The 23,508-nt window shown below is 43.2% G+C and overlaps 3 protein-coding genes across 7 annotated transcripts in view; 1 reads left to right on the top strand and 2 right to left on the bottom strand.

Annotated features, from left to right (window-relative positions):
* gtf2b (general transcription factor IIB) overlaps positions 1-23,508 on the top strand; it is a 340,326-nt gene that overhangs the window by 49,889 nt on the left and 266,929 nt on the right. The window lies entirely within an intron of this gene.
* On the bottom strand, positions 3,283-7,843 carry lmo4 (LIM domain only 4). Of its 2 annotated transcripts, XM_072691163.1 has the most exons (4): positions 7,821-7,843; positions 6,316-6,507; positions 5,821-5,917; positions 3,283-3,532 (listed from the first exon to the last, which is right to left on the bottom strand). In XM_072691163.1, exons 1-4 carry the CDS (start codon positions 7,841-7,843, stop codon positions 3,362-3,364), a joined length of 483 nt encoding a protein of 160 aa, XP_072547264.1. In that variant the 3' UTR covers positions 3,283-3,361. The 2 variants fall into 2 exon arrangements, 1 of the variants encoding a protein (XP_072547264.1); XR_011980581.1 differs by lacking the exons at positions 3,283-3,532; positions 7,821-7,843 and having other exon boundaries at positions 5,833-5,917; positions 6,329-6,343.
* hs2st1a (heparan sulfate 2-O-sulfotransferase 1a) lies at positions 9,836-22,762 on the bottom strand. 3 transcript variants are annotated; one of them, XR_011980590.1, is made up of 8 exons: positions 21,744-22,638; positions 18,478-18,713; positions 18,266-18,351; positions 17,072-17,210; positions 15,703-15,800; positions 15,091-15,248; positions 13,670-14,062; positions 9,836-11,940 (listed from the first exon to the last, which is right to left on the bottom strand). XR_011980590.1 is itself a non-coding variant. In XM_072691308.1 (8 exons), exons 2-8 carry the CDS (start codon positions 21,865-21,867, stop codon positions 13,836-13,838), a joined length of 1,068 nt encoding a protein of 355 aa, XP_072547409.1. In that variant the 5' UTR covers positions 21,868-22,306; positions 22,648-22,762; the 3' UTR covers positions 9,836-13,835. The 3 variants fall into 3 exon arrangements, 2 of the variants coding, with proteins under 2 accessions (XP_072547409.1, XP_072547410.1); XM_072691308.1 differs by adding an exon at positions 22,648-22,762 and having other exon boundaries at positions 9,836-14,062; positions 21,744-22,306; XM_072691309.1 differs by adding an exon at positions 22,648-22,762 and having other exon boundaries at positions 9,836-14,062; positions 21,744-21,926.

Genomic DNA, 23,508 nt, shown 5'->3' with positions numbered 1-23,508 from the left:
GGTAGGTGGATGAGTGGGTGTATAGATGAATAGGTGGGTGTATAGAATCAAAGGCTAGGTGGATGATTGGGAGAGTGGGTGGATAAATGGATAGGTGGATGGATGGGTGGATGATTGGACAGGTGAGTGGGTGTACAGATAAATAGGTGGGTGGATAAACAAATAGGTGGATACGTGGGTGGGTGTAATCAAAGACTAGGTGGATGATTGGGAGAGTGGGTGGATAAACGGATCGATGGGTGAATGAGTGGGTGGGTGAGTGGTTGGACAGATGGATGGATGAGTGGGTGGTCGGGTGAGTGGGTGGATAAATGGTAGGTGGATTAGTGGATAGGTGAGTGGATGAATAATAGAACTACTCACCCATCCACCCATCATTAATGCAGAGGGGTGGATGGATGGATGAATGGGTAGGTGGATGGTTCGGTGAGTGGGTGGATGGGTTTATAGATGGATAAGTGGATGAGTGGAAGCATAGGTGGGTGGACAGACAGATGAATTGGCAGGTGGATGAAAGGATGGATTAATAAGTAGATGAATAGACAGAGGGGTGAAAGAGTGAGCTGGTGGATAGACAGAGGGCTGGATGAATGGGTGGGTGGATGTATGGATGGGTGGAGGGGTATATCATCGGAGTCTCTCTCCCCTCCGTCATGGACATTTACACCACCCGCTGCATCCGCAAAGCAACCAGCATTGTGGATGACTCCACCCACCCTTCACACAGACTGTTCTCCCTCCTGCCATCAGGAAGAAGGTACCGCAGCATCCGGTCCAACACGACCAGACTCTGCAACAGCTTCTTCCCACAAGCCATCAGACTCCTCAACTCCACTCAACTCCTGAACTGATATCTTTCTGGTACATGTACACTCTCCCTCTCTCTCTCTCTCTCTCTCTTTCCAACCATTTACCCCAGATAACATGGGAAGCATTTTTTGCACAAGCATTTGCACTAATAACTTTACTACCTCACTGGACTCTATTTATTACACATTGCACAACTTGCACACTACAGTCATTATTTATTATCCTCTGTCTGTACTGTGTTGTGTTGTCTGTCCGCACTTGTTTGTTTGTGTTGCACTTGTGTCTTGTATGCACTGTCTATGTTGCACCATGGTCCTGGAGGAACGTTGTTTCGTTTCACTGTGTACTCTGTATGTAGTTGAAATGACAATAAACCCACTTGACTTGACTTGACTATATCTCTGTTCTGAACCTTGATGTTTCATTTCATCTAGAAAACAAAAGACACCAGTCAGGACCGACCCAAACTGGGATCGACCCAGCAGCCGCCGACCGAGAATACCTGACCCGGTTTAGAAACCCAGTAACACACAGGAGATGGCGAGGAACAGGAAGACGGCGTAGCGCTGCAGTGTTCAGAGCAGATCATGGGTGGAGCAGAGAGTTAATCAGACTATCAGTTTATCCTGCAGAGTGGAGGGAGGATACACACTGCTGTCACACACACACACACACACACACACACACTCTGCTGGCTCTAATCAATAATCCGTCAGCACAGCGAAGAAGAGCTGAAGAAGAGGAGGATGAGCACACACTGCTTAAATAAGGTCACAGAGATGATAATCCATATTACAGTGTGTGTTACAGTGTGTGTGTGTGTGTGTGTGTGCAGTGGATTAGGGGGATATAGGCAGTGTATGAGTAAATATGTACCTACTCTACCATACACTTCACAACACTACTACTAAAATTAATAATAATTATAATAATCATCACTGTTTTATTTAAATATCATATTCCAGACATTTTAAATGCAGCTCAAACTGTATATATGATCATAAATAATACATAATAAATTCATGGGGATTTTGGGGCCCCATGAAAAGTTAATACACTGGGTCTTATAACTCGAATGGGTGGGTGAGTGAGTGAATGGCTGGTTTTCATGATGAATCAAAATCATAAATTCATACATTTACAGCAAAAAGCAAAAAAAAAAAAAAAGTTTTACATGACACAGGCTCCTCAATCCAACAGCAGGGTGCAGCTACGCCCTCAGCCAGCAGAGGGGGACGTTTAAGTCCTTCAATAGACGACCAAGATAACAGTGATTCAGGACCGTTATCTTCATCAACAGAGCATCAGTGTGCTGGAGGAAAAGACCTCTGCTCATATGAAGTCCAAATTTTATTATATTACATTATATATTATATATATTGGAGTAATTATAAATATTAGAATAAAAAGGAACATTTCCAAAGCTGCAGTTCCAAAGCCCAAATACAGAGAGAACTCGCATTAATGAAGGGACACTGATTACTGTGCTATTACACTTGTATAAGTGTAGATACAGGGAGAGAGAAAGTGTGAATGAACATATAGAGGAAAATATAGACAAGAAGAAGAACAACAACAATAATATTAATATTAATTATAAGAATAATAAAACAGTAAGAACAAAATTAATAACAATAATAAGCAGAAAACAAATAAACACAACAAAGATGAAAAATGAAATTTTATAGATACTTATTTATAAATGATTATTTATACATTTTATAAATACTTATAGAAGGCTTATCTGCATGTCTAAAGCCTACCTGTCATTTTGACTGCATGGAATATAATTTTGGATTAATTTAGGGGCTGGAGGGTGGTTTATCATCACATTTTCATAACCGAGGTTCTGTTTTTTAAGAATCTACATTATCATGTAGGTTATGATAAAACTTTCAGTAACTGAAGGCAAATAGGCTGTAAATCCTGTACGTCCTCCTACTGTGAGAATGTCCAGTCCTCCTGAATGTCCAGCCTTACTGGCTGTTACATGTGTCTCTGTCTGGCCCTTGTGTTCCCTCTTCCTGACCTGTGTCTGTGTTTTGTTTGGTTTCTTCTGCACATGGCTCTGTTTCGCGTTCTTGTCTCCACCCCCTAGCCCCGCCCTTGCCCTGCATAGTCATTAGTGTTCCCACTTGTGTCTTTTTTGTAGCCCTGCCCTCCCATTATTCTCCCCAGGTGTTCCTGTTTGTGTCTTGTGCTCTTATACCCCTGTGTTTGGGCTGCTGGTCCTTGTTGAGCATTGTTGATGTATTTTGGGGTCTTTGGTGGGTTTCTTTGGTTGGGTTGTGTTTCTGATCTTCTGGATTAAAAGTATTACTAAAAGTAACTCAGAATTGAATCCTGCCTCAACCAACTAGTCGTTACACTGGCATGATCTTACATGCAGTGCAGTTACAGTATTTCTAATAGTGTAAAAAAACACAGTAATTAATATTTATAATATTTATAAATATTTCTAGTAATCTTTAGTAGTGATTTTAAAGGGTCCAAGATACGCAGTTTAAAGTGGGCATGAGAGTGACCTAACCTGATCGACCTATCTCTTTATTTAGTGATCCCTCTGATCGGCTGAGTGTCCATCCAGGGCTGAACCGTTAAGGTTCGCCTGGCTGAAATCAGACGCAGGGGGTTTGTCCTGATCACAGAACAGCTTTCCATGCTCACAGTGAAAACGATCACCAGGTTCGAGCTGCTTCCGACAGACCGAGCAAACGAAGCACTGCATGAAAGAAAACACCCATCAGTACACTCACTCACTGGCCACTTTATTAGAAACACCCACCTTGTACTTCCTCAGTAGCTAATTTGTTAAAAACCCATAAGCTATGCTTCCCCTCACTGGCCACTTTATTAGAAACCCCTACGCTGTGCTTCCACTCACTGGCCACTTTATTAGAAACCCCTACGCTATGCTTCCCCTCACTGGCCACTTTATTAGAAACCCCTACGCTGTGCTTCCACTCACTGGCCACTTTATTAGAAACCCCTACGCTATGCTTCCCCTCACTGGCCACTTTATTAGAAACCCCTACGCTATGCTTCCCCTCACTGGCCACTTTATTAGAAACCCCTACGCTGTGCTTCCACTCACTGGCCACTTTATTAGAAACCCCTACGCTATGCTTCCCCTCACTGGCCACTTTATTAGAAACCCCTACGCTATGCTTCCCCTCACTGGCCACTTTATTAGAAACCCCTACGCTATGCTTCCACTCACTGGCCACTTTATTAGAAACCCCTACGCTATGCTTCCACTCACTGGCCACTTTATTAGAAACCCATAAGCTATGCTTCCCCTCACTGGCCACTTTATTAGAAACCCATAAGCTATGCTTCCCCTCACTGGCCACTTTATTAGAAACCCCTACGCTGTACTTCCACTCACTGGCCACTTTATTAGAAACCCCTACGCTATGCTTCCCCTCACTGGCCACTTTATTAGAAAACCCTACGCTATGCTTCCACTCACTGGCCACTTTATTAGAAACACCCACCTTGTACTTAGTAGCTAATTTGTTAAAAACCCATAAGCTATGCTTCCCCTCACTGGCCACTTTATTAGAAACCCATAAGCTATGCTTCCCCTCACTGGCCACTTTATTAGAAACCCCTACGCTGTGCTTCCACTCACTGGCCACTTTATTAGAAACCCATAAGCTATGCTTCCCCTCACTGGCCACTTTATTAGAAACCCATAAGCTATGCTTCCCCTCACCGGCCACTTTATTAGAAACCCCTACGCTGTGCTTCCACTCACTGGCCACTTTATTAGAAACCCCTACGCTGTGCTTCCACTCACTGGCCACTTTATTAGAAACCCCTACGCTGTACGTCCCCTCACTGGCCACTTTATTAGAAACCCCTACGCTATGCTTCCACTCTCTGGCCACTTTATTAGAAACCCCTACGCTATGCTTCCACTAACTGGCCACTTTATTAGAAACCCCTACGCTGTGCTTCCACTCACTGGCCACTTTATTAGAAACCCCTACCCTGTGTTTCCACTCACTGGCCACTTTATTAGAAACCCCTACGCTATGCTTCCACTCACTGGCCACTTTATTAGAAACCCCTACGCTATGCTTCCACTCACTGGCCACTTTATTAGAAACCCCTACGCTATGCTTCCACTCACTGGCCACTTTATTAGAAACCCCTACGCTATGCTTCCACTGACTGGCCACTTTATTAGAAACCCCTACACTATGCTTCCACTCACTGGCCACTTTATTAGAAACCCCTACACTATGCTTCCACTCTCTGGCCACTTTATTAGAAACCCCTACGCTATGCTTCCACTCTCTGGCCACTTTATTAGAAACCCCTACGCTATGCTTCCACTCTCTGGCCACTTTATTAGAAACCCCTACGCTATGCTTCCACTAACTGGCCACTTTATTAGAAACCCCTACGCTGTGCTTCCACTCACTGGCCACTTTATTAGAAACCCCTACCTTGTGTTTCCACTCACTGGCCACTTTATTAGAAACCCCTACGCTATGCTTCCACTCACTGGCCACTTTATTAGAAACCCCTACGCTATGCTTCCACTCACTGGCCACTTTATTAGAAACCCCTACGCTATGCTTCCACTCACTGGCCACTTTATTAGAAACCCCTACGCTATGCTTCCACTCACTGGCCACTTTATTAGAAACCCCTACGCTATGCTTCCACTCACTGGCCACTTTATTAGAAACCCCTACGCTATGCTTCCACTAACTGGCCACTTTATTAGAAACCCCTACACTATGCTTCCACTCACTGGCCACTTTATTAGAAACCCCTACACTATGCTTCCACTCACTGGCCACTTTATTAGAAACCCCTACGCTGTGCTTCCACTCACTGGCCACTTTATTAGAAACCCCTACGCTGTGCTTCCCCTCACTGGCCACTTTATTAGAAACCCCTACGCTATGCTTCCACTAACTGGCCACTTTATTATATATTTATGTAAATATATATATATTTTTAAAGACTTCAGTAAATGATGCAGTACATAACCTTGATATGGAACCTGTAGCTCTTCGCCTTCATCATCATTTCTCCAGCAGGAATGGAGCTCCTGCAGCCTCTACACACTCCACCCGTACCAAACAACCTACAATACAAAGCACACTGATGACTGTTCCAGATTCACTCCTATATTATTTGAATCTCCTCTTAGTGGCGTAACAGAGCACCATTTAGAATCACAACATCTTCAACTCACAGTGAGAGCTAGCCAGCCTTGGTGTTCTACCTTGTGGTGTAAAATAAATGGACAGTGTTTGACACAGCTGCCTCTTTTCACTGGTCATAAGTATTTGGACACAGATATTATGATGTGTTGAGGTGGGAAAGCTGCTCTGCTTCAAACAGTACAGAACTTTACTGAATTAGTAAAGTTTGTATGGATTTACCAGACTGTTTAGTGATGTTACAGCTCCCCCAAATGTCTATATATATATATATGAGTGTGTGTGTGTTTGTGTGTGTGTGTGTGTGTGTGGCTACAACCTAATATAATCACTCCTGCAGAGGATCATGCCACTCCTGGTGAAGCAGGAGGAGCCGATCTGTGCCAGCGGGGCGCAGCAGCAGGAGCATGTGAGACAGTGGCAGTGCCAGTATCCATCCAGAGCGAAGAGCAGGAACTGGTCAGAAATCCTCTGTCCACATCCAACACACTGCTTCAGCGACAAACAGCCTCTGTATAACATTGATAAACATAAAGTCAGTGGTCAGTGAGTGTCTACCTGTAATTAACTCTATATAACATTAGAATAAACCCAAATAAACATAAAGTCAGTGGTCAATGAGAGTGTCTACCTGTAATTAACTCTATATAACATTAGAATAAACCCAAATAAACATAAAGTCAGTGGTCAGTGAGAGTGTCTACCTGTAATTAACTCTATATAACATTAGAATAAACCCAAATAAACATAAAGTCAGTGGTCAGTGAGAGTGTCTACCTGTAATTAACTCTATATAACATTAGAATAAACCCAAATAAACATAAAGTCAGTGGTCAGTGAGAGTGTCTACCTGTAATTAACTCTATATAACATTAGAATAAACCCAAATAAACAGAAAGTCAGTGGTCAGTGAGTGTCTACCTGTAATTAATTCTATATTACATTAGAATAAACCCAAATAAATACAAGTCAGTGGTCTGTGAGTGTCTACCTGTAATTAACTCTATATAACATTAGAATAAACCCAAATAAACATAAAGTCAGTGGTCAGTGAGAGTGTCTACCTGTAATTAACTCTATATAACATTAGAATAAACCCAAATAAACATAAAGTCAGTGGTCAGTGAGAGTGTCTACCTGTAATTAACTCTATATAACATTAGAATAAACCCAAATAAACAGAAAGTCAGTGGTCAGTGAGAGCGTCTACCTGTAATTAACTCTATATAACATTAGAATAAACCCAAATAAACATAAAGTCAGTGGTCAGTGAGAGTGTCTACCTGTAATTAACTCTATGTAACATTAGAATAAACCCAAATAAACATAAAGTCAGTGGTCAGTGAAAGTGTCTACCTGTAATTAACTCTATATAACATTAGAATAAACCCAAATAAACATAAAGTCAGTGGTCAGTGAGGGTGTCTATCTGTAATTAACTCTATATAACATTAGAATAAACCCAAATAAACATAAAGTCAGTGGTCAGTGAGAGTGTCTATCTGTAATTAACTCTATATAACATTAGAATAAACCCAAATAAACATAAAGTCAGTGGTAACTTTTTGGACAATTAGTGTAGCCTTAACCCTTTAAACTCTGGGGGTCTGTATTTTGGTATACACTTCAGTTATACAGCGGGTAGATAAAAGTATAAGGATTATGATTAATAACTGGACAATAGTCCTACAGTTTTAGGTGTATAAAAGTAGAGCTATGTTATTGTATGTGTATCATTTTGATGAAGTTATCTAATATATATATATATATATATATACACATATAATGTATATAAACTATATTAGTGTCACACTGAGTACTCACCTCTTCTGCAGATCTCCGGTCATTTGAGTTCTGAGCTCTGCGACAGTGGAGAGGTCAGTAGTTTAGATTGTCGGTGCACTGGAATGAAGCTGTTCCTCCTGGAATACACAAATAATCCATAATGCTGAGCAGTTCAATAATTAAGTGTGTGTGCAGAACAGCACTGTACAGCTCTTTACCTACCTTACTCAGATGACATCACAACAGCTTCAGCCAATCTGGATTCAGCTGTTACAGGACATAGGGGATGTGTCCAGGTGGTCGAATGAACCGTCTTTGTCCCTCAGGTCAGTGCTTTTTAAAGTCCAGTCCTGGGGACCGTCTATAAATACACCGCATAAATACATACACCTGTTCCTTCTGGGCTCCAGCACACCTAATACAGCCCCCCAGCCCTTCATGAGTCTGGTCAGGTGTGTTGGGTAGTGAATACCTGGACCTGTGCAGGGCAGCGGGCACCTGAAAACCTGGCTAGCATGGTGCTAACTGCATTCCTACATTATCACACACTTGCCTCAGTCCATTAGCATGGTGCTAACTCATGATGCTATATCATTGTTCAGGGTCTGATATCATCATACAGTCTTCTCAAAGCATCCTGAGGTGTTCAGTAATCTCTAATAGACAGAAGTGTGTGGTCTCAGACAGTTTTACAGCACTAAAATATGTTAGCATAGCTAAAAACAGTAGCGGTCAGTGGGTGAGGAAGGTAAGGAAATGTTTGAAGCTAGGATAGAAGTGATTATTCCTTTCACTAGGTCGTATCTCCCCACATTCTGCTCGGGTTTCATTTCATCCCCCCCTCATTAACTCCCCTAAACAACTGACATCTTCATTAAATATTTAAACGAGGCCTAATTGGCCATGAAAAGACAGAAAGGGCTCATCCGAGTAACCTCTTCATTAACTGACAGCTCAAACAGCCTTTAGCTCTGAGGGAGAAGCTTCAGAGGACAATGAGCATCCGGCAGCCTTACGTTCCAGCGCTAATTAGAAAAATTCTCTCTCTGAAAGGGCCCTCAGTATCTGTTCCCATCGCGCAGCGGGTCCGTACGCTCTGGGACAGCAGGGAGACGACGAAGAGGAAGATGAGTAAATGAATTATGGATTATTTACATTATTAACTCTGACATTACAGTGATCGGAGTGTCTGATCACATTTCCAGAGAGGGTTCAGACCCGTGTGTTATTGAACGATGGCGCAGAATCAGATCTACAGTGCAGGACAAGCTGAATGCACTAGCTATATACTGCTCTCAGAACAGCCTCAGTCCTCCATCGCATGGTTTTCATTGAGATTCTGGTCCATGTTGATATGGTTGCTTCTCACAATTCCTACGGATCTTTCAGGAAGCCTTCATGCTCTATTCGATCTCCTGTTCTATTGCATCCCAAAGATGTTCTACTGGATTCAGATCCGGAGACTGGGAAGAACCACTGTTGCCAACCAAGTAATCATCAGCAAAAATACTCAGATAGTCTGTGGTGGTCAAGCAATGACTGATATTAACTGGTATTAACGGCCAAAGTGTGCCAAGAAAACCTTCCCCACCCCATTACACCACCACCTCCACCAGCCTGGACTGCTCACACGACAGGTTGGGTCCATTGGTACCAAGTTCTGACTCTACCATCTGTGCTCCTCAAACAATCCAGACTCATCAGGCCAGGCTACGCTTCTCCTCCAGTCTTCAGCTGTCCAGTGTTGAGCTGGTGAGCCACTGCAGCTTCCAACCTGCCGTGGTTCTTCTGCTGGTGGAGCTCTGTATCCTCCTCAAGGTTGGAGGTGGTGGTGGTGTTCAGTCTGAGCTGCTTTTCTGCTCTCCACAGTTGTACAGAGTGGTCATCTGAGCTACTGTAGCCTTTCTGTCAGCTCTAATCAGTCTCGACCCCCTCTCTCATCAACAAGGACCTTCAGTCAGTGGAACTTTGGTTCATTGGATGAGTTTTATTTATTCCACCATTCTGAGGAACCACCATCAATCACACCACACTCAAAATCACGGAGATCCCAGTTTTCGAATAAAAGTGCTTTAATGAGACTCTATTGAACACATCTGTATCATGACCAGTACTGCAGCACTGCTCGTTCACTCCAGAGAGCATTTCACAAAAAGGCACAAACGCAGAAGAGCAAAGTCCACAGTCTGTGCTTTACGCCCAATCTGGTGCTGTAACCAGTCCAGGTGTAGACCCATAATCCCAGCTGCAGGTCACTGTCCACTGTTCCTCAAAACCAGAAGAGATAACGGAAATAAGGACTGAGAAAACTCCAGGTGTGTCTGAACACAGGTAAGAAAGGAAACGGCAAGAACAGAGTTGTACAAAAGTTGGCGCACCCCTATTTAAATATCATAACAGAGTAAACAAATTCCCAACAGGAAGCTTGAATATGACAATATCCTGCACATTTTAGACACTGGATCTGCTTATCTACTGCACTCAACAGACTGGAGGCATATAAAATATACCATAATACTGTACTATTGTCCCAATCTGTTGTCCCAATTGTAAATAAACAATAACTGTGCGTTAGAATGGCCAGAAGTGTGTCTCTAGAGGATGGGACTTGTGGGTTCACAAACATAAATGACTCATTTTGGCCCATTTGGGCCCAAAAACAAACAAAAATCGCTCTATAGATCACCATTGCCATATCAAATACTTGCAATCCTTTGTTTACGCAATTACTGAGAACTCTTTAGGTCATTTGAAAGCACCAGTTGACCCGTGTGGACATTTAATGAAGAATGGACCAATAGAAACCATTTAAAAATGACGCCTGTTACGTAAATCCTTATTATTTCAAAGGTTTTAGGTCTTTTAAACCCACGTCTGGTGATCTGGTGGGATTTTGATGTAAGTATGAACTGCACATGTTTTAGGAAGGTTCCATAATGGTTCTGTAGCCTTTTTCTATTATAATATTCAGTCCTGTAATATTCATCTGTGGTTTATTTGATCCCATGTTTAAAATAAAAAGACTGCTTTAAAATGTGGACAGCTCTGGACAGGCCTGTACTGCTGACCAGGTCCTTTTTTATTTGAACAGCTGTGGTAAACGACCACAGCTCAGCTCAACTGCAACTCAAGTTAGGGAGCGTCTGAAAAGATTATTATGATTATTATGATTTCTGCTAGCACCGTCAAAAGTTTGAGTACACCTGTTTTAATGTGTGCTGATCATCATCTGAAAAACATCTCATTTCAGCAAAAAGGACACAGGGGACACACTGGTATCCAGCGTATTTAGGATGTCGTGGATGAGGGGGTGGCTTTATATAGGCCTAAGTTGCATGTTAAACTGAAAGGAGGTGATTGGATCATACAGGTTATTAAGGCTGTTTATTGGCTTTGCTAAATCAGTAAAGGTGTGTGTATTAATGTACATTAACATGCTGTAGCTGCAGGGTTCCAGAGATATTTCCACCCTCTCACACATACACAGAGTACCACAGGTCAAAAACTTGGGCCTTCTGAAACCCCACCAGCCAAGACCAAGATCCTAACTACACTAGATTCCGGTGCATACCCGGGGGTCCCCAGTGGTTTAGTCTGATGTGGGAATTGCTGTCGTCTGAGACGGCCTTATAAATGTACACTGTACCATGCAGACGTGGCCTACCTGCAACCAGTGCAGCTTAACAGCCGTGTTTCTCCAACAGCTGGATCTGTTAGTTTCAGTAAACATGGTATTAATGTAGATCGGTTCACCCAGCAGGAACACTTGGTGTATGAATACTGGTGTCCTGCTTTGGCCTAAACTGATGGCCAAAAAAGGTCAAAATGAACCCTGCAGATTACCCCAGAGCTAATTATGCAAGACTCAAACTGAAAACCTTAAAAGTAAGGTCTTCTAAACCTCTTTATTTTAAATGTAGGTGCAGCTGAACCTGTGAAAATCCTTATTATGTCATTTGTAACATTTTAAAACCTTCATCTGCTTAAGTAAAACCTGCTGTAGCAGCACTGCAGTTCAACTATCCTCCAGGACAGAGGTGGAGAACCTCTGTATGTGCTGCTACTGAATCCCGATGAGGACTCTGGCTGCAGTATCAGCATCAGCATGCTGAGGGATTCCTCCAACTACACCACCACCACCACAAAAAATGCCTCCTACCTATATAAAAAAAAAAAACACTCATGATTTTCTTGACATGTTCATGTTTTCTTGCACACGGTGCAAGAAAGGATATTCGTCCAGAGTAGTAGTCATCTATAGTCTTTCACACAAAACAAAAACCCAAAACAGGAAACGGAGAACACCCCATTCAGCAGCACGGAGTACAGCTGAAAAAACAAAAAAACAACCAGCAATACAATAAAAACAAAAACAATCCCTAGAATAAAGTTCATTACTTACAGAACAATGTTCTTCATACAGCAGAACCCTCGAAGGTTAATAAGGATGTCTCGATCCAGTGTTTTAATGCACTGGGGCTCAGCTATTTAAGCCTGATACATTTCCGATCCTGTGTTTTTACCGCTGTGCCGCTGTGTGGTAACGCAGCACCCTCTGGCGCCCTCTAGGGTCCATAAACAGACATTATTCCCAAACCTAAGCAGTGAGGAGTGTACGAACAGAGCAGAACAGAGCAGAGCAGAGTAGTCTACAGCCCAAACAAACCAGAATATGATAAAAAACACCACAAGTTTTAGCACAACACCTCCACCTCTGGGTTTACATCAGAGTCAAACTGCACCCAAAATCCTAGAGGGAGGTGCCGCTATATAAAAACTGGATCGGGACATCCCTACTAAACTTGATTAATCTACTCGAGGGGTAATGAAATGATAACTGTGGACTATAAAATCAAGCAGCACTTTATACACTTTCAAAACCACCTGTTAAAAATGAAGACGCTAAAACGGTTCTGATTGGATGCATCGTTCTAGGAAATATCAAATAATTAGAAATATTTATTTTTGACAGGCTCCTTAAACTACCACACCAAACATATCTCACTTAAGAAAAACAAAACAAAAAAAAAACTACCCACAAAATATTCTATTGGTAACCAAACGTGCTCCTCCGAACTGCTTTTAGCGCCTCTACTTTTAAGAGGGTGGTGAAATGAGGTTGAGGGTTTTGGACGATGGCATGAAGAAGGCTTCAGTGACCTGAAGCTCCATTCAGGGTTGCAGCTTGAACAGGTTCTTCTGCCAACCCTGAGTTCACTACTGGGCACCATTCTTTAAACCTTCACCCAAATGCTAACATTGCTAATCAAGAATAAAAGCTAATGGGAGCTACTCAGCTTCATCTCATTCATTTGAGGCTAACTATTGTCAGAACTGACCCAAAATGCTAAATGGCTAACGGAATTTAACACAAGACATTGTTTCATCACGTTCACACGATGCTAACTTGCTTCTGATAGTTCATGTTAGCACTGACCCAAAACGAACAGGGCTCTTACAGTTTAATCACATAAACAAGTTAGCACTGCCTAAACGCGGATAACGATGAATAAAAGCTATGAGTAATGAGCTCAATTAGCTGAAACGTGATGCTAACTGGCTTTAATTCATGATTAGCAACATTTTTGAGTGAGACCTTCCTCTGATGCTGTGAACCCTGGAACCCTGTTCATGGAGAACCACCAGCTCTGCACATGTTGGTGGTTCTCCTGCTCCAACACACCACCTTCAGCTCAGGAAGGGCCTGTTAATGAGCAGATTAGCTGGATCAGGGGAGACATTAAAATGTGCAGGACAGGAGGTTCTCCAGGAACCCGGAGCTGTGGCATACGATCACAGCCCGTAACCAGTTGAGTATCCGTGGTTTACAACCGCTTCACTTTACAGTTTGACATGCATCTGAGGCAGGAGCTTAGAAATCTATTCACCTCAAACCCTCGCTGTTCCTCCCAGCTGCCCCTCACAGACACCTTCACTTCCAGGTGACCGAAGAGGGACAGGTCCAGGTGGGGTGGTGTGCAGCCACGCTGGGCTGTTTTCTCCCTCTGCGGTGAATATGAAGACAGTACGTGGCGCTAGAGTTCAGCTCATATCTCACGTAGTTTTGGGATAGATTTTCTCGTAGAAGAAGTTCTGCGCCAGCAGGTAAAGCTCTCCGTCCTTTTCCCGCACCGCGTGGGCACGAGCGAACTGGAACTGCTCGAGCGCAAATTCGTAGAACTCGTTCTCCATCTTCCAGATGGCCGACTGCTGCAGCCTGGCTATGGACTCTTTAGTGGGGGGCTTTTTCTCAGTGGTTTTCCTAAGGTGGGATTTTTTTCCTATGAGAAGAAAGAGGAAGCTGTCAGGGGTCCAAATATTCAATCTTCTCACCTTGATTTTAGCCGATCTGTAACAATGACCTCAGTGAGTGTTTACACTCGCCAGTCGGACTGATTGGATAAACAGATTTACAGATAGACAGACGGATAGATATGGATATAGCTATAAAAAAAAGAGGATAAACAGACAGACAGACACTTTTAGAGACATAGATAGATAGATAGATAACGGGATAAACAGACCAGAAGGTAGACAGACTTTCAGAAAGATAGATTGGGTCTGTCCATCCATCTGTCTATCAGATAGACAGACAGACAGATATAGATATCTAACCGGATAAACAGATAGACAGATGGGTGTATCTAGATAGGTAGATATACCATTAGACAGATCAACAGACAGATTGATATAGATCGATAACCAGATAGATAGACAGACAGACAGATAAAAAGACACAGGAAAAACAAATAGACAGACGAATAAACAGACAGATGGACACAGATATAGATAGATAGATAACTGGATTAACAGACAGACGGATAAACAGACAGGTGGATGCAGATATAGATAAATAACCTGATTGACAGACAGACAGATAGGTTGATGGATAGATAGGCAGACAGGTATGTAGATAGACAGACAGACGGATACAAATATAGATAGATAACCGGATTAACAGACAGACAGATAGGTAGATAGACAGACAGACAGACAAACAGGCAGGGAGATATAGACAGATATATAGGTAGATAGATAGACAGACAGAGAGGTATGTAAATAGATAGACAGACGGATAAACAGACAGACAGACAGATACAGATAGATAACCGGATTAACAGACAGACAGACAGGCAGATATAGACAGACAGATAAAAACACATTAAAAAAACAGACAGATAATCAGATGGACAGACAGACAGTCCTCAAAGTACCACAGATACCACAAGGCACAGAGGGAGCTGTTTAGGTGGCATCCAGAGAACCAACAGTATACTAGTCATAATGTTTTGGCTCCACTGCATCATACCTGTTCTGTAGAGCTCGGTGGCCCCTTTAAAAAAGCGTGGCAGTATGGCTTCCAGCATCATCACAAAGTCCTCCAGCTCCTCCGTCACTCCAACCAGCATGTACTCGTTCACCAGGTTATACTTGGCCTGCTCCAAAGCCCAGCGGCTGCCTATGTTCCTGCAGGTGGAGAAGCATCAGGACATTCATCAAGAACATTAATTCAAAAATAAAATACTAAGATTAAGGAATAAAGTTACATTTTATCTGTTAAATTCAGTAAATAAAGAGAAAATTGATCTAAAATCACAGAAAAAGTTATATTTAATTTCATGTTGAGGATCTGTTCACGTATTTACACTGAGAACATCCCCAACACCGGTTTAAACAGGGGTGCCCAAACATCTGCATACAGCTGTAACGGTAAATGAGATGTAGTTATTAAAATATCCACTAAATGCATAAGGGATCGCTCCAGGTCACTGCTTGGTGTGTAGTGATGGTAAATCTTTAAAGCTACATTAGCTAGAACAGTTCTGTTAACCAGAACACATCTCTGGCTTAAACCGGTGGTACATCTTTTCACCACAGGGTGTCAGCAAAGTGCAACCAGCTCAAAGAACCCCAAACTGACCAACACTCGGAGTAATGACCACAGAAGAAAGGAATCTGAAGCCAGAGCTTCTCCGGAGCACAGTCGGATCCTCCGGCAGCTACGCACTCGTCAAACGTCTGGAGGGAAAAAGAAAAACACACACACACACACACACACACATTATAAAACACATTCAATACTGAGCACACAACAGCCATCTTCCCCCTCTTATCCCAAATGTTGCTGATCAGCCAAGTCATGTTTGATTTCTGAAATTTTGATGCTTAAAATTTTACACAGGAGCTAAAAAGACAATGAAAGCTCGTAGCCTTTGATTAGCATGGTGCTAACTGCAGGCCTAAATCACCACACACTCTCCTCAAACCCTCATGGAGGTGTTTAGCGAGCTCTAAGGCTACGTCACAGCAGGCGAAGTTGCCCAAATCCGAGTTTCTCACCAAATCCCATTTATTTTTATTCGTCTGAGTCGGTTCATGCTCCTAAACATTTACGTTTACTTCTCCAGAGTGACTCACAAGGTTACTCGTACTACAGAGTTGGGCCAATGTAGTGTTAGGAGTCTGGCCCAAAGACTCTTATTGTTGGTGTAGCACAGCATAGTCACCCAGACCGGGAATCGAACCCCAGTCTCCCACATGGTGTGGCAGCTCTGTGGAAGGCAGTGGTCTTAACCATTGCACCACACTAACCACTACTGACACACGTGCAAACGTCCCAAAATGTTCCCTTGCGCAAATTTTGGTCGACGCCAATGTCGCACGAATCCGATCTGGCTGTTCAGGCCGAGGCACACGTTCACACAGCAGGTGATGGCGGCCCAAATCCAATCTTTTACGTCATATGTGACGGAGATGTGCTGTGTGCGACAGTGTGAACAGCAAAAACACCCTAGATCACTAATTCCGACCTCGTCAGTTCCGCTTTGGGCCACTTTCATATGCGTTACAGAAATCTGATACATATCCGATACAGCAACGTGACTCAGCACAGCCAGATCGCAATTAATGCAAATTTATGTATTTCAACGACTTGTTAGCCACGTTAGCTTCGTAGCTCCAGCGTAAAACTAAAAAAGCAAAACCTCAGACATCAAACATGACTTCACTGATTTACTACAGCTGGAGTTAGAAGGTTTTTGTGTAGCCCGATTTCTCACCATGCTACTCCTTTAAGTCAGGGGCCACCAGTCTTCCACAGAGGCCCGGTGTGGCTGCAGGCCTTCATTTCAATCAAGCCAGAGCTCACCTGTGTGAGTGCACCTGGGTAATCAGCCGGTCTCTTTAACAGTTAAATAATGCAAATAAAGCCTGGAGGCACAACTGGCCCCTGCGAAGAAGACATGTGGCCCCTGATTTAAACCCTATAGATAAAATGCAAACTGCCTGACCTTCTTGTCACCTTGTTTCCTGCGCCTCAGGCCAGGTCTGTAGTCGTCTCCGAAGCGGAGGAAGTAGTAGTAAGACACCAGGCGCTCAATAGGGTCTCGGATTATATTGATGTAAACGGGCTTCTTTGGAACACCAAATCTGACGACAGAAGAGAACCGTCACTGTTTAGTAACCTGAACACTTTTCCAGTTCAAGTCTGAGATCCACACATTAGCTTAAACCAAATCACCTAATAAAAAAAAGAAGCATTCCAGTGCTGGAGATGGACCAGTAGTGTTTTCAGGGCCAATATCGATCGCTGACTGTCTTTCAATCTGCTGATACCGATACAGTACTTGTGAGCTCTGCTGTGTTCTGGTACTCATTGTACTGGACTGAGTGATGGGCTCTGGAGAGGAGTATGTGGGCAGTGCAGGCTCAGCAGTTAGAGCTCCCCGGGTGCTGGAGTTGGCTGCCCACCACTCTGGGGGTGTGTGTGCTCTCACTGCCCCTAGTTCACTAGTGTGTGTGTGTGTGTGTGTGTGTGTGTGTGTGTGTTCACTACCACAGATGGGTGAAATGCGGAGGACACACTTCGCTGTATGTGAGTTTAAGTCAGATCGAACTAAAAAATAAATATATTATTACCAGATTATAAATGTGATCATAAACACCTTACAGACCATTAATAAGCAGTTATAACACCCACAGCAGATGGGCTGGGTCTATCAACACAATCAGCTGATCTGAAGGGTTTCTGCAGCCGTGCGTTTGGCCTGTACTCCATTCTAGTGGTTGAGAAACTGCAGGGTGTCGTTTCATTAATCAGATGGTGGCATTTTCAGGCTAAAAAAGGTTCTGTGGCATAAAACGACGACATCTATTATGGGTCACGTGACCCTGCCTGGAAAAAGACTCAACACTTGCCCTCAGAGCTCCAAGATGCAGACCTTATATTCACTACCGTTTAGATGTGACTTGCGAGTAACGCTGTGGTAGTGGTGCTGGACGAGGCTGGAAGCGGGGGTGACAGCATGGTAGAGAGGCTAATCATTCTGCCAGGGTCTCTCAGTCCTACTTGTAGCTAGCTTATATTATATTCCGTAACAGCTCCTCCTACAGGGCAGGATGAGTGCTAGCATGCAGTATTCTACAGTGTGTGTGATCACCGATTAAGTCTAAGATCTTAGACTGGTCAAACTTTCAGCACTCACTTCGTAAAGTCCAGAAATGAAACATGGCCGTGGTAGAACGCTGGCTTCATCTCCTTCCATGATGTCACGTTCTTAACAAACCGCACCTGGAAATTATGAAATGAGGAAATGGTGAATGGTCACTGCCGGACAGCTCATCACAACAATCACCAAAAACAACAACACCCCCCCCCCCCACCCCACCGTGCCATAACAGAGCCCCTGTCTCTGACCTGGTCCTGCAGGGACATGACGGGGTTGTTTTTGGTGGTGTTGATGTGCAGAACGTGGTAGTGGTTCCTGCTGCACAGGTCGTAAGCGATGTTGGTGAAGGACGTGCTGGCCGTTTTGGGCACTCTGTTGTAGATGACCACGATGTCCTCTTCTTCATCCAGCAGGGCTTCCCTCACGCCCTCCTGAACGCGCCGCTCGTCAACCTCACGCACCTCATGTCTGGCTATGGCAAGTTCTGTGAAGAAGAAGTAGGCCTGCTGAGAAACCTGGACCTCATTCAGACAACAGCAGCTTTTCCTCACCTCCGACTGGACCTTCTCGACGTTCGGCTTAAAGGTGAGTATGACCACAAAGGTTTACTAATGGTTTCAGACTTGCTTATGAGTGATTTTCAACGAGGTCATGAAGAATAAATACTAAGATCGGATATCAGTGCCGATACTAACAAAATTAGCTGGATCAGGTATCGGATAATTAGTCAAGTTCAAGTCAAATCTTAAGACCCCGAGTGAGCAGCCAACGCCGACAGTGACAAGGAAAAGAAACCTGGGAGGTACCAGTACTCACAAGGGGGACCCGACCCATCATCCTCTGATCAGAACTATTTATAAATTTTTGATGTCACCAAACAATCTATACTGTTGAAATGCATTGGTGTGCAATATATTCATAATCATAATAAAAATAATATAATACTTAGTAATAATAATAATTAGTCGGATCCAAAGGACAGATCCATTCACTAAACCCGCCAGTATTCTAGGCTTCATAACTCAGGATCAGAGTAACTTACAGACATCATACACAGATCACAGCAAACAGCAGGACTCCCCCAATCTAACCAGCATGGTCCCCTCAACCCGGCATGAACTTATCAGTCTGCAATCCAGCTCGTCTTTCATATATGGAGAACCAAGAAAGGAGGGGCTATATATATATATATATAATGTAATGATTATGCAAATCCTGATGCCTCTCAGAGATAGTCAGGTATCTGTATCAGAACATAAACTGGTGTATCCCTACCAATATCAACATGTTCTTCAGATCTGTGCTCAGGCCCATTTCGGATCTGGACGATACAGGGTAAAGGAAACGTGCAGGTGAAGGAATTCTCCTGAGCTAATGCAGCTGTTTGGTGGCTTTGGGTCCCAGTAAAGCACATGAGGAGATATGAGTAGCTCAAGAAATCCAACACCTACACCTGTCACACAGCACAGGTGAATCCACCGAGGTCAGCTGAGCTGTCAGACAGACAAACTAGACTCGTCTAACGTCCTGGAAAAGCAAGTTCCCACATTCAAAACATATTTTTAGATTCGTGCGACTTTTCCATTTGTCTTCCATATTCAGAGCAAGAGACGCTCTGCTGTGTCCCGCAGAACTCTGCTCAGTAAGGGACACATCCACACAGGGACAGCCAGCAGAGCTTTCATCGAGACCCTTTAGCATCCTGATGACTGTTTAGAAACTTGAGCCGTACAGTACTTCAGTTTCCTTCGCCAAAGCATGACACATGGTTCAGATCTCTAATGAACACATGGCCGAGGTGTTGGACAGCCTCCAGCAGCTCTAAAAACAGCACTGAACTGAACAAAGTCCAGCAAATGGAGCGAGAACACTCAGCTGATGACATCCTAATAGCAGGCCACAGCCATGGTCCTCTCATTTATACCAGCAATCTGTGTCCAGTGTGGGAGTTAAGAGTCTTTGGCAGTTTGAAGCCACTGTTTGAGCATCTGGTATCTGGTATTCTGGGTCAGAACATCTCCAAAACATCAGCAGGCAGGTCTTGTAGGGTGTTCCCGGTATGCAGAAAGGAAAGGAAACAGCGAAAGGATCATGGTTGCCTCACAACTTACAAGATCTGCTGCTGCTAACGTTAGTCTTGGTGCTCCAGACACCACAGCAGGACACCTTCAGAGGTCTTGTGGATTCCATGCCTCAATGGGTCTGAGCTGCACAATATTAAGCTGTTGATTTTAATGTTATGGCTGCAAGTCTGCATTTCTGTCAACCCCTGCATGCCTAAAGTGAGACCCGATCGTGTGTCCAGACTCACTCTCCCATGAATGATTAGCGGGACGACAGCTTACAGCCTATTTATGAAGATGTGAGTTACTGTGGTCTACAGTTACAGCCAAAAGCAGATGACCCCGCTCAGCCCTGAGCGTGTGAAGGTGCCTCACGGTCATCTATATCTGTGGCAACATTTAGTCCAGATGATGAAACGGGACGGCCAACACATACACTATGATGTCCAAATGTTTGTGGACACTAATCAATGCATTAAGCTACTTTAAGACGCCCCCATTGCTGAGACAGATGTGCAAATGCACACATACAGCTAGTCTAGAATAGGCTGAACGACTGGAGCAGATCAACATCATGACCCTATTGGCTCCATGCTGCCTAATGCCAAGCGTGGACTAGAGGGGTATAAAGCCCCCCAGCATTGAGGAGCTGTGGAGCAGTGGAGGAACTGTGTTCTCTGGAATGATGGTGGTGGAGCTCCATCCAGTACTTTTGGGATGAGATGTGAGTTGAGATTCTTGTGGCTGAATGCAATCAAATCCTCACAGCAATGCTTCTCCAAAATCAAGTAGTAAGCCTTCTTCTCTGGACAGTAGAGATCAGGATCAGCTTTTTTTGATACACTTGAGCAGGTGTCCCAATACTTTTGTCCATGTAGTGTATAAACAATAAGTGTGAGAGTCTGATTGGGGTTTAACGAGTCCATTTACCACCCTGTTATTTTACAGCTTTGGCTTTTGTGGCGTGCCGAGTTTGAGCTCCACTTTTTCGGACACCGGCACAGGAAAAGCCGTGGTTACGAGGTCTGGTACCCGTGGCAACCGGTGTTCCCATAACCAGCAGAGTCTGGAGGTGATGAGCTGCTCTCCAGTATCAACAATGCGATATTCTACCAAAGGCGTCGTCGTGTTTTACCCTTTCCCCATCTTTGACTAGAGGTTTCTCTAGTGGGCGGGGTTTATATCAATGTTGTGGATGTAAATATGAGTCGAGACTGTGATGTAACAGTTTTGGGGTTTTGGAAATAGCCCGTTTCCCAGCTCTCTGCTGGATGTTCTGAAGGAACTTCCAGTATCGTGCCAGTATCTGATACAGTCTCAAAATTAACCCCATCCACAAACTATTTAGCGGATCACATCTCTAAAAAATAAACAAACAAACAAACAAACAAACAAAAATCACACTGGACATCAGAATTAGCCCTTAAAAACAGTAAATCTCATTTTCTCACCCAGCTTTCCCCTCGACTCCTCCAGCTTCTGGATCTGATTCTCCAAGAACACCATGGCCACCGCGAACGCCAGCAGCGCCAGCAGCTGATACTTGGGCGGCATCATCATCCTCCAAAGCGCCATCAAATCAGCCGGGACAGGCAGGACATGCCGTGTGGCTCCACGGTTCGGGCAGTGTGCTGCTAAACACGACAATCAACAGAAACAAGAAACGCTCAGTCCTGTCTGGAACACCCACACACATACACTGGCTGTCCAAAAGTATCCGGACGGCCCCTTCTAATGACCAGAATGGGACGCTCTGGTGCAGCATGGGCCCCGCGTCCAGTGCAGAGCATACAGCGCCCCAGCATCGGGTTGTGGGGTTTACTGGAGTGATGGAGCTCTGTCAGACACCTTTGGGATGAGCTGAGGTGGTTAGACTGTCATCAGGCATCACTGTGCTGCAGAACAGTAGCTCAGCCTGTTCAGTTAATAACGCTGCCGAAACCAGACATTACTGATTTTGTAAACATGCAAAAAATGCAAAAGTATAAAAGAGTCCAGCTTGTCTTTGATGACACTGTAAAAACAAAACAGAGCATTTTTATACAATAAAATACATTAAATTATTAAACACTTCCCAAATACACGTAGAACACAAAGTAATATATTTATATTCTATACAGAAATGATTTCTGCTGCACACAGCACGTTTCCTCTGTGTAATGTCTTAATAAGATCAAATCTGAGCAACAGCTTCTTCTGATCAACTCTCTAAACCTGCGCCACCAGCAGCCTCTCAGCTAGCCTAGCCTAGCCTAGCCTAGCCTAGCCTAGCCACCGCACACAGACTCGCCGCGTGCAGCAGAAATAAGGCCTTTACATGTTTAATAAGAGAGAGAGAAACAGTGTCCGCGTTACCTGCAGCTGAAATCCGCGGATCAGACACTAATAAAATAATTCGCTTTGGGTCGAAAAGGAAAACCGAATCAAGTTAGCAAAGACGGAGCCGCGTCTGCGACGCTCCAGCCGCCACTTCCGAGTAAACCTGCAGTCACTTCCGGTTTCACATAAAATATTTTATCGTTTAAATAATTTATTTTAATATATTTCAATTAATATCCAGGGTTAGTTATATTACAATTAAAATCCAGAGTGACTCATATATTTAAGCGATTATGGAATGATAAGGCTTGAAATATACAGTAATTATTATTATTATTATTATTATTGTTGTTGTTATTATTATTGTTTTTATATATGTTTTTTATATGTTTAATTATTCTTTATTATTCATTTTTTAAATTAAATCCAATGAAATAAAAGTTTGTTAGCAGTGAAATGCTTTGACTGTCCGAAACAAAATGACATGATATAATACAAATATAATTGAATCAAATTATATTTAGATATTTAGAGATAATAAATTAACATATTAAAAATATGAACAGAACTGCAGTAGTTGCTGGCTCCATGCTAACACTTTTATTCATTTCACCTCCACCCAACACATAAAATACTTCATAACAATAACATTACAGAAACATTAATAGTCTAAACTAGTACACAGAATTATAGTTATATATTTATTATATTAAACATCTTACAGAGAGTCAAAACTAAACACGACTACTAATAACTGAATCATTTAAATAAATTAAATACGTAAGGAGAAACGTGCTGCTCTGTGCAGCCTACGGAGCGATTACAGTGTCAAGGTGGAAAACTATATATATAACTTTATAGAGACGTTTCTTTAATGTAACAAAGCATTCCCTCAAT

The sequence above is a fragment of the Salminus brasiliensis genome, chromosome 11 (assembly GCF_030463535.1).
Source record: "Salminus brasiliensis chromosome 11, fSalBra1.hap2, whole genome shotgun sequence".
In the NCBI taxonomy this organism is placed as follows: Eukaryota; Metazoa; Chordata; class Actinopteri; order Characiformes; family Bryconidae; genus Salminus; species Salminus brasiliensis.
Note: the sequence above shows the minus strand (reverse complement) of the source record. Positions and strands in the feature narration are given on the sequence as shown.

Bases quoted from the DNA above. Each gene is read 5' to 3' on its own strand.
- lmo4 (XM_072691163.1), bottom strand. From the start codon at position 7,843: ATGACCGGAGATCTGCAGAAGAG. The intron at 6,508-7,820 runs GTGAGTACTCAG...AATGTTATACAG, and splicing joins ACCGGAGATCTGCAGAAGAG to AGGCTGTTTGTCGCTGAAGC. The intron at 5,918-6,315 runs GTTGTAGCCACA...TTTGTATTGTAG, and splicing joins TGCAGGAGTGATTATATTAG to GTTGTTTGGTACGGGTGGAG.
- hs2st1a (XM_072691308.1), bottom strand. From the start codon at position 21,867: ATGGCGCTTTGGAGGATGATGATGCCGCCCAAGTATCAGCTGCTGGCG. The intron at 17,211-18,265 runs GTGAGTGCTGAA...TTCTGTCGTCAG, and splicing joins TCATTTCTGGACTTTACGAA to ATTTGGTGTTCCAAAGAAGC. The intron at 15,801-17,071 runs GTCAGGCAGTTT...TTTTCCCTCCAG, and splicing joins GGAAACAAGGTGACAAGAAG to ACGTTTGACGAGTGCGTAGC.